General features: G+C 42.5%; 1 protein-coding gene across 11 annotated transcripts in view; it reads left to right on the top strand.

The window, feature by feature from the left end:
* MICAL2 (microtubule associated monooxygenase, calponin and LIM domain containing 2) overlaps positions 1 to 19,083 on the top strand; it is a 117,958-nt gene that overhangs the window by 4,291 nt on the left and 94,584 nt on the right. For all 11 annotated transcript variants that reach the window (XM_064426178.1, XM_064426177.1, XM_064426175.1 and 8 more), the window contains exon 2: positions 18,182 to 18,538. In XM_064426178.1, coding sequence (XP_064282248.1) covers positions 18,275 to 18,538 — 264 coding nt within the window. In that variant the 5' untranslated portion in view covers positions 18,182 to 18,274. The remainder of the gene's footprint in view (positions 1 to 18,181; positions 18,539 to 19,083) is intronic.

Here is a 19,083-nt window from a genome sequence, read left to right as displayed (position 1 = left end):
TGGCAGCAGTTTCTCCAATTGCTGCATCCAGCCATGGGGACATTATCAATTCCATTTTTAAAATGACTGTGCCTGGCATTGTGTGTTGTGGAGTTTTAGCTTCCTCAAAAGCCGTTTCTTTGGATCTGTTAGTCCACCATAAATCCTTCTCAGACCTTTTAAGCTCGCAGCTTATTGCCTGTTTAGACTTCAGTAATGCCCAAAGGGGTGCTACAGTTCATCCTTCTCTATTGCTTCCGTCGCCAAGCATCAAAATAGAATTCCAAAGCCATGTGAAATTTTTCTTGGGAATAAGCAGGGGTGCTTTGTAATCAACTTCAAATAGTCCTGTGGTAATTCAACAGACCTTAGACCACCCTTCCAGTACCAAAAGGGGCTACAAGAGAGCCGGAGAGGGACCTTTTACAGGGACAGATAGTGATAGGACGAGGGGTAATGGCTTTAAACTGAAAGAGGCCAGGATTAGATTAGCTATCAGGAAGAAATTTTTTGCTGTGGGGGTGGTGAGACACTGGAACCATGCTATTTTTATTATATAGTGTTACTTTTAGAAGACTAAGGACATTAAAATACCTGATTCTGGTAACGTTTTGTCATTTTCATACCTGAACAGGTGACTCCCATAGCTAACTGGAAAGCTTTTAAGTCTTCCAAGATTTTTTTTCCTAGCCTTTGATGTGCAAATCATGTATGATAGAGTCCAGGAAAAAAAAAAAAAACAAAAAAAAAACCAAAAAAGAACAATTTTGTAAACAGCAAAGCAGAAGGTGGAGCAGAAGACAAATTTTCCCCTGTCTTTGAGAAGACTTGTGTTTGGCAGATAGCGGAATTCTTTTTGTGTGTAATCGGATAAGAGTGTATTGCAAAGACCATAATCTGTGTTATTGGCTGAGGTGAGCCCCATCTGTTAGTGGTGTCAGGGATGTGCAATACCCTTGCCCTCTAAACTCCTGCACGCAGGGAGCAGCACAGGAGGATTTGCAGAAACAAATGCAGGCTCTGAAGGCAGTTGCTAAAAGCCAAGGGAGGAATTCAGAACGGAATGCAATGTTCTCTGCTGACACCCTTTCTAGCTGAGGAAAATCCACTGGTTATAGGAGACCTTTATAAGATACTGGGTACTTTTTGGGTTCTGTTTATTCATAGTTTTACCTCCTTTCATACAGATTCACCTGTTGTACATGCTTGTTATCAGGCTGTTTTTTATTGATTGTCTTTATGGCACCTTGTGCTGATCTGGGAATAATTTAAAATAGCAAACTGAGCTGATTAGAAGAAAAAATGGGCTTGTGTTGGGCTTGACTTCATGGTGGTAAATATGCAGTCAGTGCTAATCACCCCCATGTCATCATTCACCCCAGCTGTGGGTCAGACACAGGATCTGCTTGTGCACTTGAATTGCCATTGCTTTTCTCCTTTCAGAGGCAGTAAAGGAGTGAGCATGCTGACACAAGAGCTTACTTCTCCAGGTCTCATTTCCATCCTAGGTGAACTCAGAGAGCTTTGATGGAATGTGATATTTGGGCTTGGATAATTCATGTGAACGAGTTCTCATTCAGATCTGATGTCCTGGCCTGCTTGGTGTTTGATTTTCCCCTTTCACTGAGTGCTACAAATTCCTATGGTTGCCACCTATGCAGCCAACTGTTTCTGTCAGTTCAGAAAATTGTTTCGGTAATTACATGGCTGTAGGGACAGAAGAATATTGAAGTATGGAGCCATTTTTAAGATTTCAGAGTGTGAATGCAGAGTGTAGATTCCTCCCATTTCTATCGATGGATTTTTAAAAGTAACAGCTGACACCTCTGTGTACAATATTTGCATTCAGAACATTAATGTGCTTGACTGAATGTCAGAAACATGCACATGGTTAAGGCTTGGACACAAGCTCCATAAATATGAATTATTGGTGCATTCAGAAACTGAGTTTGTGGATGTAATCAAATACCTCTTACTGTACTTACTCTCGGAAACTCTGCCATTGCACCAAGTCAACATTAGGTGTCCCAAAAATGTATTAGGAAGAGTAAAGCTTGTGTAAAGAGCTAAATATATCACAGTGAATCTGCTCAGACAAAAGAAACCATCTTTCTGTTCTGTTGGGGGGGCTGTGTATGAGAGGGAAGAAGGGTTAGGGTGGTTAACTTTATTTTTTGGGAGTGAATAGCACACATTTTTCAGTGCACAAAACTGGTGTTACTCTGTTTGTGAGCTGCTTCCTGGTGAAAGTGTCGAGGAGCAGAGATTGGTTGGAATCTGTTGCCTGCACTGCTGGCACACAGTACAGTGTGATGCTGCCCTGTGGCAGCCGTGTGCCACGGTGTATAAATAACCCTGTGTGGCAGAGGGAATTGGAGACAATGTGCAAATATTTCTGGTGTGCTGGGCCTTGTCCTGGGTACCTGGGATATATCTGGCAGTAGGTATCTGAGCTGCAGCACAGGGGTGGTGGGTAATGCAACCCTCCCCAGCACCTACTGAGAGCTGCTCTGCACGCTGCAGGGAGGCACGGCCACAGCTCAGCCACATCTTACTTGTAGCTGGGATGCTTAGATAAGCAGATGGGAAAATAGGTTAATGTGCACCAGGTCAGCTTTGTGCAGATCATGGGGAAAAGACTGCCTTTAGTATCCAGTATCCCTTGTGGAGTATTTCTGATGACTACATCACATATCAGTTTCAGGTTAAAGATAGAACAGAGCAGAGGGGAACAGCATTATTCCTCCAGGAGCATCAGTTCTCCCCTGGAGGAGGGCTCAGGAGGATGCTGACCTCAGGCAGGGCAGGTTTGTGCTTCAGGGCAGAGTTAGGGTGTCCTGGGGCTGGCAGCCCTGCAGGGGAGATGTGGCTTTGGGAGATGTGGTGCAGCAGGTGCTGGCACAGGAGCAGTGTCAGGTGCCGGGAGCTTGGCAGTGCTGGGTGCTGGACCCTCACTCTGACAGAAGGGTTCCTCTCTGGATTTCCTTCCCACCTGGGAATGAAAAGTCACAGTGGAGCATTCACCTCTGTGTACTTATGTGGGAAAGGAGGGCTACGAGGTTTTTATCTCACACTTAGCTATGCAGAAATGCCAAGGGCAGTGTTATTTTCTCTCTCTGTTTTCTTTTTGACTGAAGAAAGAGTTATGATTGTTTGCCCAGAGGGCTCCAGGATTGCTGAGTGCCTGCACTTAGAGGGTTCCAGCAGAATTTCTGATGCTATTTCATGACAACTGGAGAAGCTTGACATCTTAAGGCCCTATTTATGCACTTAGATATAGACCACCACACCTGTCTATAGCTACTTGTTCAGCTACTACCTGACTTAAAGATTAATGGTATTAGTAACTTGTGTGTAGAGCATCTTGAAACTCAGTTATGGAATCAAATGTCTCCCAATTATTTTGTTTGTCAGGCATTAATAGAGACCAAAAGGAACTATATGGCAAGGTGAGCTATTTTAGTGTGTTGTTCACAATACTCTTCCCTTACAGAGGTTAGTCCCAGGTTCTGCCTGACACTCAGTAAAACACATTAATAACTTAGTGCTCTGTTTGACAGAGTTTCTTGGCTCAGCTTTTTCTAAGGCAGCACCTGTATGCATCCTTCAGGTGGTTCTGCAGAGTAGTGTCACTATGAAACTTCTGCCTTTTGTCGTACAGTTTTGTGGATTCTGACCCAGAACTTGATAGGATACATGTTTGTGATGCGATTTGGCTCGTTTGAAATCTCAAGCCAATAGAACCACAGCCACTGGCTTCTGAAAACCAGCTGTGTAATTATCTGAGTGTCTCTCTTAATTCATTAATTTCCAACATATATGCAGGAATGACATACATACTATAGCAGATTTACATTTGCACACAAGATTTCATTTAGAGGTAAATATCAATGCAGATGTATCACAGGTTTTTTTTTGCGTTAATAGTCCTAGTGAACAAAGAATGTGAACCACTAGTTTTCAGTTTTATTTGCTCTACTGGAGTAGCAAAGGATGGCAGGGTTTTCCTTGCCTCTCTCCCTAATCAGTTGTTATGCAGCCAGTAGGCCAACCCACATGCAAAATTGATTGAAAGTGTGGGCAAGAGAGAGTTACTGGGACTTCTACAAAGCCAACTTAGTTCATGACTTTGCCCAACTTGAAAACTGGTAGGTTTCAAGAGGCATTGTAAGGTGATCAGTGCTTCTGGTGAGTTCATGGAAGCCATCAGTATGTTTATTTTTAATGACTGTTTCCTCTAATGAAAAAAAAAATGCACCTTTGTCATACTAAGAAGCACCTCATGTTTTGATTCCAAATTTTCCACATTTCTTTTGGGTTTTATCTGTTGTATAATATTTAGCTGGAATATTTTGCCAGTCACAGGGCTGAAATAAGTGTTTCTTTTAATTTTGGAGGAGGAGGTGAAATCAAACAGTGTTTTCTTCCTTTTGGCTGATGATTCTATTATGATTATAATGATGATTCTGATTTCTTTGGGAAGAATTATCCGGAGGAGTGAGCCCTTGTCTCTTTTCTGCCAGGTCTGGGGAATTTAAAATGAAAGCTAATAGATTATTTTGGACCTCATGACTAGAAACTAGTATTGGCAACATAAATACTACCTCTCACAATTAGAATGAAGCAAAAAAAGGTGACATTTACATGAATTGTTTAATTGCCAAACAGATCTGTATTCACATGGAGAGTCTCCATTAAGTGTGTCTGCATTTCCTTTCTGTTTTTGGCAACGGGATCCACATTTCTGATATTTCTTACTTGATAAAGTTTAATCTTAAAAAGAGTATTTGTAGTCACTGTCCTGTGTGACGAGTTGTTTTGCATCTTGTGATATGTTGGGCTTTTTTTTTTATTCATAAGGTTTCTCAAGCTTCATTTGCAATGCTCTGGCTTTCCCGTGTTCACTGCTCCGTGGGAGGGGGGAGGTAAGGAGAAATGACCTTTCTTTCAGCTGGGTGCCTGGGTATTGGCATAGCCAATACGTGCTTAGTCATGTGCAGTGCTGATGGCAAGTTTCGCTTGGCACACCCTGGCAGGTGCAGTCCCTCCCCTGGTCCCAGCAGTGCCATCCTCTCCGTGCTGCAATTGTAGATGACTGGGTTTGTTTTACAGCAGTGACACTGTAATGATAACCTTGCCAATGCTCAGGAGAGGTGGAGACAGCTGAGCTTTTTGCTTGTATAGCATGTTGGAAAATTTCACTAAAGATACTGTGACTTGGAGGTTTTGGGCAGTGTCACTTACAAGGCTGTTGTGAACTTCTGTCAGAAAGTGTCAGTGGCAGCGAGACTTGGGCCAAAGGTTCTTTCTTCCACCAAAATTCTACTTTAATTGCTCATTCAGTTTCTTTGCCTTTACCTGTTTCTTTTCTCCTCTAAGCCCGTATTCTAGATTATGTTCTTATCGCTGTTAACTAAACTTCCAGCAGTAAAATTGTCAGCTTTGAGCTGTGGGATGCACTGGTGAATGCGGCCTTGCAGGGTTCAGAAAAATAGGGCATAGGTAAGAAAGGGGAGAAAACAACCTGGTGATTGTGTAGGTAGCTGTTGCTGAAATCTGGGGTTTCTGCCTGGGAGTGCAAGGACATTGTATTTATTGTGTTTAACCCCAGAAGTGTCTGTGCCTGTGCCGTCGTCACACAGTCTGTCAGAGCTGGGTGCACTCTTCCCACCGTGCCCAGGGTGTTTCCTCTCCGGCTCCAGCGCTTTGCAGAGCCACGGTGGTGAAGCCACATTAGCAGCAGCAATGCTGGACGTCCTTGTTGTGATCCTTGGCCCTGCCTGCCGGGCTCTGCCTTAAGCAGATTTACTCAGCTGACCTTTTAACCTGCTGGAGATGATCAGAGCTCTGCCTAAGAGCTGCCAGACGAGACGGGGTGACTCCGGAGTGGCCCTGCCAGGAAAGGTAAAGGAGCCAGCACCGAAGTGCAGCTGCCCCAGCAGCAAGAATTTGGGCTGGAAGGGGCCTGTGCAAAGCTGCCAACTTCTGTTTTTGGAAAGCAAGGGTGCTCTCTGCCTGCTGCTGCACTGACCTGAAAATACCGAGGTGAACTGTTCGCATATGTTGCCATACCCTGCCTGCCAAGATGCCTTGGGGAAATGGGCTCTGCAAAAGTTGATTCATAATTAGTTGATATGCTGGATATTAGGAATCCAGTGAAGTGCTGCCTTCTGCACTTTTTTCCTAGCAGTCTCCCTTAGACTCTGTTTATATATTCATGGGCAGCATGAGGAGAGTTGTAGCAGCCAGCTCAACATCTGTAACCTCTACCTCTTCGCAATTTTTTTAGTCTTCTTTTATGCAAACCTATGGCATCTTTTGTCCAGTGAAGAAAACAGGATTCTAGCACTATTAGCTTGTCCTGTCAATCACAGAAAGCTAGGAATAAACTTTTCTGGATGTTGTTGACTTATGCATTAGGCATCTGGTAAGCAAACCCTTCATCACCAGGGCTTTTGAGGTTTTTCTGTGTTACCTTGTATTGCTCCCCCGGGAAGGTCACTGGTTGTGTTCTCTGGCAGGACTGGTGGTCAGGGAAGGGCAGAGGTGGAAGAGCCCCTGCTGTGTGTGGTGGAGGGAGGCAGAATTCTGATCATGGAGGACAGATAAACCATCAAATGAAATACAGCAAAAGTTTCTCCTGTGGAAGGCTCCACATCGTTAGTGGCCGCAGGAGCGCTGGAATATGTGCTCCCAAGCCAAATCACTGTAACATTCCCTGGATCTGTGTGTGTGTGTGGTTTTAAACGGGCAGTTTGAGGTAGCAGGTTAATCTGCTCAGAGAGGAGCCCATTTCCCCCAGGCACAGACTGGTCTGTCTCATGTGCCCATTTTGGAAGGAATCGCCTGAAGTTGATAAGCATTAGTGAAGAAGTGGTGCTCAGTCTGGCTTGGGTAGAACACCAGGGCTGAGAGTCCTGCCCAGCTGCACCAGGGGCAGCACCAAGGGGACAGGGATGTTCCAGCCTGTGCTGGGATAGTCTGTGCTGCACACAGGAGGTGCTGGAGGATTTGAACTTAATGTGCTTCACAGTGCTCTGCACCGGCAGGAATGAGGGCAGGGGTAAAACCTCTCATGTTGTACCTTAAGGAAATGGACTGACTCAGTGACTGTGGCAATCACTTCCAGACTTCCTTTCATAAGGTTTTCTGATTTAGAAATGCATTATGGAAATACCTGGCCTGGCATGTGAGCTTTTTCTTTATTTTTTTTACTTCAGTTACTGATGTGAGTTTTCTTTTAAGTCATATCTGGCTGTGATATAACTTGCACACGAAATAAAGCACTGTTTCTTGAAATTTTTGTTTCCAGAGCTGATATAAACAGCCTTTCATCTTCACCTGAGATTTAGATTTTCTGTTGATTCAAATTTTTTTCCCCTTGATGCGGGTGAGCTCATAGCATGTAAAATGTATCCTTTTGGACCTGGTGTGCCAACCAGGTGTCCCAAACTTTTTTAATGCAGTGTATCACTGGCTTTTTCTCTTTGGTAATCCAAGTAGCAGTTCCAAGCAATTGTTGTGGTGGTGGGGGGGGGGGCTAAAATATATTAAAAAATTCCTGTCGGGGTAGAAAAGCTGAGTTTCTCTGCTATTTTCATGGGTTTGTGACCTCAGAGCCCATGTAGTAAGCTCCAAGGATGTCCTACTTTTGAAAGATGCTGCAACAAAGCCTGTTCTGTGCATATGGCTTTTGGGGCACTGGTTGTGTTGGTGTTTAATCACACTGGTAATACAGTATTAAAGCATTAGCCAACTCTTTATTCCTAGTAAACTAAACCTTGATAACTGTAGCATAGATAAAGATCTGGTTACACATTTCAGTGAAATAAAAGCAATACTGTTTACCTGCATGCAGAAGAGAGGGAGAAATCTGTACTAATATAGCTAGAGAATGAAGTCCAAGCCAACATAAGGTCTTGGGCTCAGTAACAAAATGGTTTTTTAAAAAAAATTGTAATTGTGAAGTGGAGCACTGAACAGTATTTATTTTGGGAATAGTTTAGATTCACACATTTTTCTCTCCATCCTTTTTCTGAAGGTCAGTTCTCTGTTCTCCTTCTTGGTCTCTATAAATTGGGGAATACTAAAGCTCTTTGAACTATATATTAAGGAACTATAATAATGAAACACATCTTCAGTGTCTTCAGTTGGTCTGCTTTGTGTAGGTACATTGGATGAACGGATTCTGGGTTTCCTGATCTGCAGTTGGATAAAAACTTCCAATGTTCTGACCGTCCTCATCCCCCAGTCCCTGCTCTTGGCAGAGCAGGCACAGTGAGGGAGGAACGTGATGCCCAGGGGATCAGCGATGTGGGCTCAGCTAAAGCAAAACCAACTTGACCCAAGATGATTTCTGCAAACCACTTGCCTTCCTAAATTGTTGCTTTCTCTTACAAAGCCAGTTCTAATCAGCACCTTGGGTACTGGGCACTCTGTGAACCCCGAACCAGTTAATCCCTTCCCTTTCTGAAAATTACAGGCTGTTTGAGAGCTGGGGCACCAAAGCAGCTTTAGCTCTGTCTTCCTGTAGCTGTAGGAAGAAATGTGATGCCTCTTATCTCCTCTACCCTGAAAACACCACGCTCAAGTAAGCACCGTGCAGTCACACATGGCAGCATTTCAGGGTGCCCCATCAGCAGTGGCTGCTCCACGTAACCTCATGTCAATATATGGGAATGAAGCGGCAGCGCTGCCTGAAAACCTCCTGGGTCTGTGTAACATACCTGTGATGTTTTTGCACTTACACAGGCTCAACTCTTTAGATGCCCTGTTCACGTTGCCTTTCAGGCATGTGTGTTGGTGCTGGCCACACATGCATGCTTTCACTGAGAGATTTTGACTCTTCTTACAGTAAAATGAATGTTAGGACTAGATGACAGTGAGAAAAGTAACCTTTTAGAAAATCCACATTGTCCTTTGCCTTGGCACTTTAAAAGTGCTTGCATTCCTGCAATGTCTGTTCACTTACATGCAGTGAAATACAGGTACGTGATAAAGTAAGTTTTCCAAATGAATGGATGACTAATGAAGAGCATGATGATAACATCTACATATTACAGCACAGGTCATTCAGTTTGGGAGATGACTGGAAGGAAATGGCCATTATTGCATAAAAACTTCAACAGAGAAGGTGCAACCAGCTCTGACCTTCAATACTGTTGATAGGACTTACATAGAGAAAAACCTTAGGCTGTGTGATGAAGATTAAGAAGTGTTTTTTTTGGTATTTCATAGTTTCTAGTAAACTTTGCTGTGCTGGAGAAGATGAATCATAATTTAATCCTGACTATATCTCAGCTTGTCTTGTGAAAACAGTGATGCATTTGTCATCCCTCTTGTTGTTGGTTAATGATGTTCTGCCTTCAGAGGTTTTTTTTTTTAATTTCTTGATGGGACTACTTCCTAGCATATTGCTCTATTACTCCCATGGGTCTTTTTTTTTTTTTTTTCCTTTTTCTGGTGGATGTCCCAAAACTAATATTTCAGGATATATTCTGTAGCTTGACTGTGAAGATTTTTCTGCAGCAGAAATAGATTATGTTTTTGTAACTCTCTTGGCATCTTCATTTGGGTTTTTTTTTTATACTTTGTTTTTCTTCATTTTTTGGGAAGTCTGGGCAGAGGGAGGGTAGAAATTGTCCTGCACATTTTCTTCCAAAAATACTGTTTCTACTTTCAGAAACTATGTCTTTTCCAATCTCTTCTGGTAACTGTGGGTCCAATTTACAAGGACAAAAAACATAAGACAGATACAAAACTAACAGAGTAGCTTTCTTTCTGTTTTTGTCTTTTTATGTAAATGCTCCTTGGAGCAGAGTTTGGTGTTTAACCTAATCTTCTGGTTTCCCGTCACCCTCTGGCTGACTTGTCTGGGTGCAGCTCCTCAGTTCTCCACTGCCATTCAATGGTTGTTTTTTGGTGGTGAATTGGCATTGCTGCACCCAAGGAACCTATCATTTACAACTCAAAACTGCTTTTGAGTGTCTTTGATTCTTTAACTTTATGGTTTCCTTGGATTTTAGTGTGACCTGATAACATTAATGCCCCAGTAAAACACAGGAAGAACTGTGTGCCTACCTTAAGTTGGAATAAAAAAATAAAATTACAGCAATGGAATGTGTTGATTCCTAAAAATGTGTGTGTATGCCTATGAAATACTGCCCAGAATATTTCATTTCTTTGATCATTGGCAAAGCAATCCTGTCTGTGTTTTCAATGGATTAATCCTCGCTACTGATCTGGAAGTCTGATGTCTACAGATGAGGGCAGCTCTGCCAAATGAATTATTGTGGACTGGAGCCCTCAGGGTCTTGCAGCCCCAGTGCCAGCTGTTTATTCCTCTTGGGTAATTGCCACAGCCTCAGTAACCAGAGGGACACATACTGGAGAGCAGAGATCTACAGATCCATGCTTGGAAAGATGATCTGAAACAAACTCCTGAGAGCTTTTGGCACAAATCTATGAAAACTAATGATGGTGCTGTTCTTTTTCTTCCCCAAGACATAACCTGGAGTGTTTGCTTCGACACAGCCATAATTTCATAGTTTTGCTTCAAAAAACCCTGAACAAATATTAATTTCCTTTCTCACAGAAATCCTGAGGAGAAACAAAAGACTGCCTTGCTTTGGCATCCAGTGTTCTCTGAGGGCACTTTCTGGTGTCTCCAGCGGATATTTTGGGCAGCTCTCAGAAGCAGCATTGCTGCTCTTTTTTGCTTTCTGGGGAGATCAGTGGGGGGACAGACAGGCTGTATATGGGCATCAGGTGGCTTCAAGGATTCCAGACTGGTGGTACTCTTTGTCCCTTGCTCCCTGCTGGGGTCCACTAGAAATGAGGTGGCCTCTCCTGGGCACGGCCAGAGGCACAGGCAGTCCCACGTGCTGTGTCAGTTCATGGCCTATATTGCTGCCCCATCCGTCTGCATTATTCCTATAATGTGCCATAAACCAGCATCATTTCTGTGATGCTGACTAAGAGAGTCTGCTTTTTACTGCTTCATGTGTTTGTTTTCTTTTATGGTGTATTTTCCTCCGTAATTGTCCCCATGCATACAAAGGGAAAGCTGTAGTAAAGGACCCCCTGCTGAATGTGGCTCAGTTTTGTTGGTATAACTTCATATATACCAGGCATTTTGCTGACAGGGCTCTGTCAGCTACAGGGTCTGCTTTTATTTGTCTTCATCATGGTCACAGTTGTGCCATCAAAGTTTTGCCTGTGACCAGAGGATGAGGAACAGAGAGGAGGACACAGGGCTGTGAGAGAAGTGGGATGTTGAAGTTCCCACTGGCAGCTGGGCAGGAGTGGTGCCAGAGTTCCCTCTCCATCATCCTCTCATGTCATCCCACCCTGCTCAGTGTGTCTGGCCCTGCCATCTCCCTGCTGCTGTGATTTTGGGAATGGAAAATAGGGTATTACTTGCTCTCCAAGTTAGTCTGGCTCAGTGTTCCAAGCATCCTATTGAAAGTAGAAAATCTTGTGCTGATCAAAGGACAACCAGCACTGCCTCTTCTGTGATTACTATCTATGCTGTTCCAGCTTGTGAGCTTGAAATTACAAGTGTCACTATAGGAAAAGAAAGACTGGAGTTTCAAAGAGCTTAAAGATTGTCCTTTAAATTGTTTTCACTGAGACTACATCCATAACACCTTTGTAGCTTAAATAAGAGGTGCTTTTTCTTAGGAGGTAAGCTTTCTTGTAGGCTGATGTTACCCTTCTGGTATACTGTCTTCCTTTGTTCTTGTGATCCTGACTTAGGAAAACATCAGCATAAACTTTCTACTGTTGTTTATATTGTGTTTCTCATCTACTGCAACAGAGCTGAAAAATGTTCTTCTTCGTAACCAGTCTAAACAAGAGTCAGGTTTTAATATCTTGTTTATGCATAGCATTAACCCCAAATGACTGTGGTACAATCATCTACAGTTACCTTTGAAGATGTAGACTATATGGAAACTTGGGACTTTGCAGCAGAGCTTTTAGCAGGCCTGTAAAAAATAATTTTTAAGTACTTATTGTCACCTGCACAGAATAAGAATTGAGCTAGAGACATTTCTCCTTAAAACCACTGGGCTTGAAGGTCTAGCGTTATAATTTCCACTGGTGTAGCTACAACAACATTGCTTTAAAATAAAAAATAAAAAGAAAATGTCTTTTTTCTAGAACTCATTCTTCAGAAATTATACTATTACTAATAAGTAGATGAGTAGTTTGAGTATAAGCTGCATACAAAATGATGTACTGTCATTCATTTGAAAAACCTGTGCCTTTGCTTTGCAAAATGAGCATCTGAGGGTTTTAGTGATGCTCACAGGGCAGTACTTCTTGTGCAGGCAGCAGAACGGTGTGAGCCCTGTGGCTGCCAGTTCTCTGTTGGGATTTATCTGAAAGCTGGCAAGTGCTGTGTCCTTGGGCCCAGGGGAGGTCTGAGCCCCCATCCCTGGGGTGGCACATGTGGCCCCAGGGCAGCCTCCCACGCTTTACCCCTGCCAGCACCTTGTGTTTCTGTGAATGGAGACACGTGCAAGCTGCTGCCTTACGGGGCTGATTTCATTTTACTTGTCTGTGTCTTAGTGCATTCCCACAGCAAAGCTCGGATCTGTAACATCAAGAAACAAACCCGACTATTTTAAAGCTTCCAGCTTTAAAATGTGTGGAATGTGACTCAGTCTGTGTGGCAGATAAAACCCTAGAGATAGCTCTTTTTATTTTACGCTTCCTGTGAACGTATCTAAAATACCCAGTGCCAAGCCTGAGTGTTCTTGTGCGCATGTTTCCAGCTGTATTTTATCGTGGGTGCTTCCAGCTGCAGCAGGTTAAACGGGCACAGCAGCACTTGTTGGAAGGCCTGTGTTTGAAATGTCTCGTATAACAACTGCAAAACAAGCTGATAGTGTGTATGGTAACCTTGTAAGTTCACAGGCACACAGTGTCTCAGCAGGAGTTGTTTTGAATTCCATACTTGGCCCGAAAAGTTATTTTGCAGGAGTTCTGTGCAAGTCGGCTTTTTATAAAAATACAGAAGAGTAATCTGGCTGTTTACAGAGATGGTTTGTGAGGCTTTGTTCAGAGGCAGCTTCCCTTCACTGATGTTTCTCGTAGGATTGTGCATCTTAAGGAATGGGTTGTCTGTTTGTTGCCAGCACAAGACTAGTATTTCAGGCCAACATGCTTTTAACTAGTTTTATAAGCAAAGCAAATGAGAGCTTCACTTGTACCAGAATTACACAGAATTCTTTTTTCCTTTTATGTCATTTTTAGGACAACATGCAAAGAAACCAAACCACCAAAAAGCTGTGTTTCCTCCAGATAGAAATGTTTACATTTAAAATGGTCTCCACAAAAACAAAGTGCATCACAGTAGAAACTAAGCTGAAAAACTCAAGAAGTCCTGTAGCACGGCCAGTTTCACTTGCAAACTTCACTTTTTTGATGGTATTGATATCTTAGTTCAATCAGGGCAGAAATATTGTACTTGTAACTGATGATGAGGAAGGGCCAGAATAGATGACTGCTATGATTGCCGCAGTCTTTTTTTTCTGTTCTTGTTTCTAACCTTAAGCCAACAATAAATGTATTGTATCCTGTGTGCCAAACTGGAGTCTTAATAAAATAATTTATTCTTGGTAAACATGGCAGAATTAGGGTTGTATTGAAAGTGGAATCAGGATTAGTGGTATTGAATGCTAGGAATTGAATCCTTTTCCGATCTCCCCAAGGAACATGTTCTCAAGTATTAAAAGCAGCGCATTAAGGGACTAAGGAAGAACTTAAGTGCTTCAATTTTGAATTAAATTAGGGTTGTTCTCATTCCAGTGGGACACATAAGCCAAAAGAGGGTTTTAATTTTTGTGGGTAGTACCTTGAGACCTTGCTGACAAGCAATTTGTATGGTGCTGCTGTCAAAAAGTTATGTTATTTTCCTGTAATGACTCATATATGTCAACTTAACTGCTTGCTCAGCTTGCTGTTGAGAGAGTCCATGTGCAGATGTGAACCAGCTCCATACATCCATCTGACTAGAGATACTTAGTGGAATTGCTCGGACAGTGGAGCTGCTTTTTTCAGTATTCTCAAGACTGCAGTAGCAGAGCTTGTTTTGCTGACAGGAAATATCAGCCAAGACTGGAGACATTAACTTTCCTATGGATAATCTGTGCATGTGCCCTTGCTTTAACTTTTGCTTTCTCTCTGCCTCCCTTGCACGGCTTTCCTTTTAGTTGTAACAAGATCTTCACTTTCTTCATGGGCAGCCACCAGGCATGAGCAGCACTTCTCAGCTTTCCTTATCTGACGTTCCTGTTGGCCCTGGCTGGAGGCAAAAAGGAGGCAGGGATAACTTCTGACAGTGGAGGGACCATTGAAATGGAACTCTTCTACTTCCCAGTGTCCTCCAGAGACTCCTGCAATGCCATGGGAAGCTGTGCGGAAGGCCAAGATCTTGTGTGTGCTTAATACATCATGCAGGGGACCTAAAATGGCAATTCTTGTGTCTAACCCACAAATGCTTCAGTTCTGACTTAAAAGAACTGTTTGTCCAGCCTATTTCCTGCTCTCTTGTTCTTTTCCTTTCACTGACCCAAATTTTTATTTAGCTCTGTACCACTTCAGTGAAGTTTAAAATAAAACGCATTTTATTTTTGGATTGTGCTACTAGAGGAAGTTTAAAAGTCACTTTAAAAAGCATGGTTTGCAGTTTCAACATCAATACTCACCTTGATGAGACTTTTGGCTCTGTATTTCATCCCTAGAATGATCTATATGATGAAGGATGTAAAAGGATAAATTATAATACTCTAAGAACTCAAGTGCTTTGCCAAACACTGTTAATTTTTCTCCTATAGGTAAGCAGTTAATGCATTGCTTCTTAAGTCTTTGAAACAGTTACAGAACAGGAAGCTTTAATCATAGGCAAGAATGACCCTGTTGAACTTCTTATCCTTATTGTATTGCTTCTAGTGAGTTATATACAATAGTGCAGTGAAATATCAGTGACTCCTCAGAAAGAAATGCATACTTTTCCGTCAGCTGTATATACTTATATATATGCTTAAGAGCACCATCTTCAGCTCTGTCATCTGTCAGCACAGTGTACATGCCAAAAAAAAAAAAAAGGAGAAAATAAGTGGTGTTTCCAGCAATCCAGAAACCTTAGTAACCAGAGTCTCCTGTCTCATCCTGCTTTTTTGACCACAAAATGTTACTTTTTTTGAGAATATGACCTCTGACACAGCAAGGAGAAATGCTTCACTAGTGAGCAAATGTCTACTGAGATGCCACTCCTCAGTTTTTCAGTATGGGCAAGAAGGGAATGTGTTGGAAGTTCCTGAGGAGAAGATTTTGTGCCCAGAAAAATTAGTTTCAGTCTCGGCTTTGTGGTGTTGAACAAGGGAGGTTTTATGGCTGGAGAAGGTATCCTGCCTATCCTCCCCAGTGGAAAGGCAGAGGAAGGCTAGGCCAGGCTTGTGTGTGTGCAGCACCTCCTTCCACTCCGTGCTAAAAATGTTTTTGTCCCTTCCTGTTGCCTGCAGGTCCTGCCTTGTCCCTGCTGTTATCAGCACTGCCTCAAGCTTGCTTTTCTTCTTGGGTTGGTTCAGATACTGCTCTCCTCTCTTGGCTCTGCTCTTCCCCCACTTCCCTGCTGGACGGCAGCAGCTGAGGCCATAAAACCCGTCTCTGTGAGCAGAAAAAGGCACTGAGCTAAGAGCTTGTGATCACACTCGCTTACCAGTTATGCCAAGAGTTAACGTTCAGAGATATTTGTGTGTTATGAATGCAACCATCTTGGGGTGAGCTAATTAAACAGTGGAGAGGAAGCACTGTTTCATAGCTGTGGTGTCAGCAAAGTCTCTGGTAGGTGTGAGGGAGGCAGCACAATGGGAGTTTCTGGTGACAGAGGAGAGCGTGTCTGGCTGCCGCTCCCTCCCTCAGTGGCATGTCTCACTGTTTCACAGCATTCGCCTTCCTTTTCTCTCAAAATAATTACGAGAAGCCGCTCGTAATTGTTTTGAGAGAAAAGGAAAATGAATACTTTCACTTCTCTGTTAGAGAAATATCTCAGTTTTGGTTGGGTAAAGTAAGTGTTTAGCCTTGATTTTAAGTATTTGTTTTTAGTGGGCCTCAAATCCCGAGGCGCATGCACACTGAGCTGTTCAAGCCTCACTGCAGCACCTTGCGCTGTGTTGCACGGTTGTTCCCTGCCTTTCCCGTGGAACTTTTGGATCTGTTGATCCTTTTTGGACTGACCCAAACCCGTTGCGTAGCTCTGCATTCCCAAAGCCAGCCCCGGTGAGGGGAATGCCGGGCCTCCCTCGCACCTGGCCCGGGCTGGCAGAGGCAGGCTGCTCCTGCTGGCCCACAGCTCTGGGGGCTTTGCTCATTCAGCATCCAGGGCTCCAACCTGGGAAACTCCACCATGTCCTGAGCTCCTTCTGAGGCACTGGGAGTTCATGGCACTCAGCTGCTTGAAAAATTAGATCTTCTCAAAGGCGGGGCATGTAAAACGTTTGTGCTTTTACCTCACAAAGCTCTGTAGAAGAGGGCATGAAACATACTATAAATGAAGTATTCAGAGGGGAAAACAAAAATTTCCTGACTTGTTCTTGGCATCAAACGTTTAATCATGATACTTGGTTTTAGAAAATGTACAAACTATCAACATTGCCAATTCATTTTACCCACAAACCCACAGCAGACTGATGATGTGCATACAAAGGTTATTTATTTTGAGCACAGACAGGGAATGAGAGTATTCCAAGTGTTTCCTTATATCTCCCTATGGGATCTCTTTAATAAGTTGCATAATATTTTTCTGTATTAGAGAATGGTAAGATAGACATGGTGGGTCTCTTCTTTACTTAAATACGCTGGTTAAGTTTTCTTTTTTCTTCTTTGAAGGAAATGCAAGCAGAGAATGAATAGTTTGTGAACAGTGTTAAACTGAGAAGCATGACTTCAAAGGCCTTTCTAACAATTTATTCTGAAACTATCAGCCAACAGATGATGTTCCAAGTAAAATAACTAATTATGTGGGGAGTTAGGCAAGCATTGATTTAGTTTTTGGTTTGTTGGACTGGCAGATAATTCTTTAATAGCAAGAAAAAGAATACATTACTTAAATTTCTGAACTTGAGTCCAGGTAAACCTTCTTCTGAGGACAAGTTTATACATAACCTGTAACAATATTCTTGGAAAATGTGAAAGCCACTTGGATACTTTCTGTGGACCTTGGCTGACTCTAAGATGCTCCCCATTAGAGATGAAGAACAAGGTTAAAGAAGGATAAGGGAGTGCCGCAATGAAAGTATTTTAGTTCTTTGAAACTTGTGTTAATTTAGAATAGCAATGCTCTTGCAGAATGTAATATGGTATTTATCTGGAATATCAGGCACAGTTTGACAGTAATCATGTTACTAGGAAAAGCCAGTGGGCTTAGCAGGCCAAACATCATTACTTATACATTCAGCACATGACAAGGTAAGACTCCAAACACATAACTTCAGCATTGAACATGTGGAGACGTGGAGATAAAATTCCTTTCTATGTGCTTGAGCACCAAACCCTTTCTCATTTTGGCAAGAATGTTAGGAAAAGGGGGGCTCTCTGTGATTACTTGTTTTCTGGTTCCTTTAGTTCTGATGTAACTTGTGATGATGTTTCTGCTTAGCCTGTTTTGTGCATTTGCTTGTGGCAAGTGGTTGTGCCTTCTAAATTGCTCTGGGTAAGCTGCACCTAACTTATGCAAGAGCAAAAAAAAAAAAAAAGAATCCATCAAACTGTGTTGACTTTTGGCTGCAGGTTTCCATAAATTCTTAAAATCAAAATGCTGTTTTTGTAACACTTGCTGTTACATAAATTCTGCTTGGGAAAAATCAGGACTTTTGGGGTCTGTACATCAGTTATCTAGGACTGAAAAAAACCCCCAACCAACCAAACAAAAAAATTTAAATCCTCAAGCTCTCATTGAAGCTGGTTCTTCTTGTAGCAGTAGGCTTGAGTTAGCAGGGGTTTTATAACAGTCTTTGTGAGTACAGGTCATGATGAATATATTATGTTTGTTTGTAACACTTGGGTATCACTACTAACTTTTGTGCCTGCTTGTCTAGTATGCTGGGGTTTTATGTTCATATTGTATGTGCAGTTTGTGGATTTAATTTTATCATGCAGAACCTGCTTTAAAATGACCTGTGTTTGTCTTTTCTAGGAATAACATGTGTGGAAGTACTTGCTATTGTTGATCACCTGTACCCAGCACAAGAGCTGCAGTTTAATCGTTCTTGAGCTCTGCTCTCAGAACATGGGGGAGAATGATGATGAAAAATACAATCAAGCTGGCCGGATATTTGAAAACTTTGTACAGGCATCAACATGCAAAGGCACCATTCAGGCCTTCAATATTCTCACTCGCCAACTTGAATTAGATCCTTCGGACAATAGAAACTTCTACACCAAACTGAAATCGAGAGTGACCACATGGAAAGCCAAAGCTTTGTGGAACAAGCTTGATAAGAGAGCAAGTCACAAAGAGTATAAACGTGGAAAGTCTTGTATGAACACTAAGGTAAATGGAATTCTGTTTTGGATTTCATAGCTTGGGAATGTTTAATCATGTTTTCCTGCAGAAGCAAGGTTTCTACCATCGCATACAGTGTGTCCGTTCAATTACCCTTCATTTAATGTGCTGAAACTGGTTATTGGCTGTTTTCAACAAATTTTAAGGTGTTTTTCTTCTGAAAGTTGTGTGGAAACTCACAATATATAAGAGTGAGGCTTAAAGCATCCTGTTTTCCAGTCTGTCTCAGACTTTCTGTCCTTTTTATACCTCATCCCCAAATAGGTATAAGATGCAAACATTTTCAGAAGTAGGCTGCATTCATTACACTCTCTCAAGAACAACTTGCTTTATTAAACAGGGGTTTGCAAGGCCCAAACTGTAACATATTCAGCAGGCTCCTCAGCTTTGTGTATGCTGTAAGAGACCAGGACCAAATGTGTTTCAGCAGCAGTTCCTAAGCTGCTCTCTGAAGGTGCTGCTTGGAGGTCTGGGGATGTGTCTCTGTCACCTGGCATTGGCTCCAGTTGCTGTACAACAGCAAAAGACAATCC

This window comes from Passer domesticus, chromosome 6, assembly GCF_036417665.1.
Source record: "Passer domesticus isolate bPasDom1 chromosome 6, bPasDom1.hap1, whole genome shotgun sequence".
NCBI lineage: Eukaryota > Metazoa > Chordata > Aves > Passeriformes > Passeridae > Passer > Passer domesticus.
Note: the sequence above shows the minus strand (reverse complement) of the source record. Positions and strands in the feature narration are given on the sequence as shown.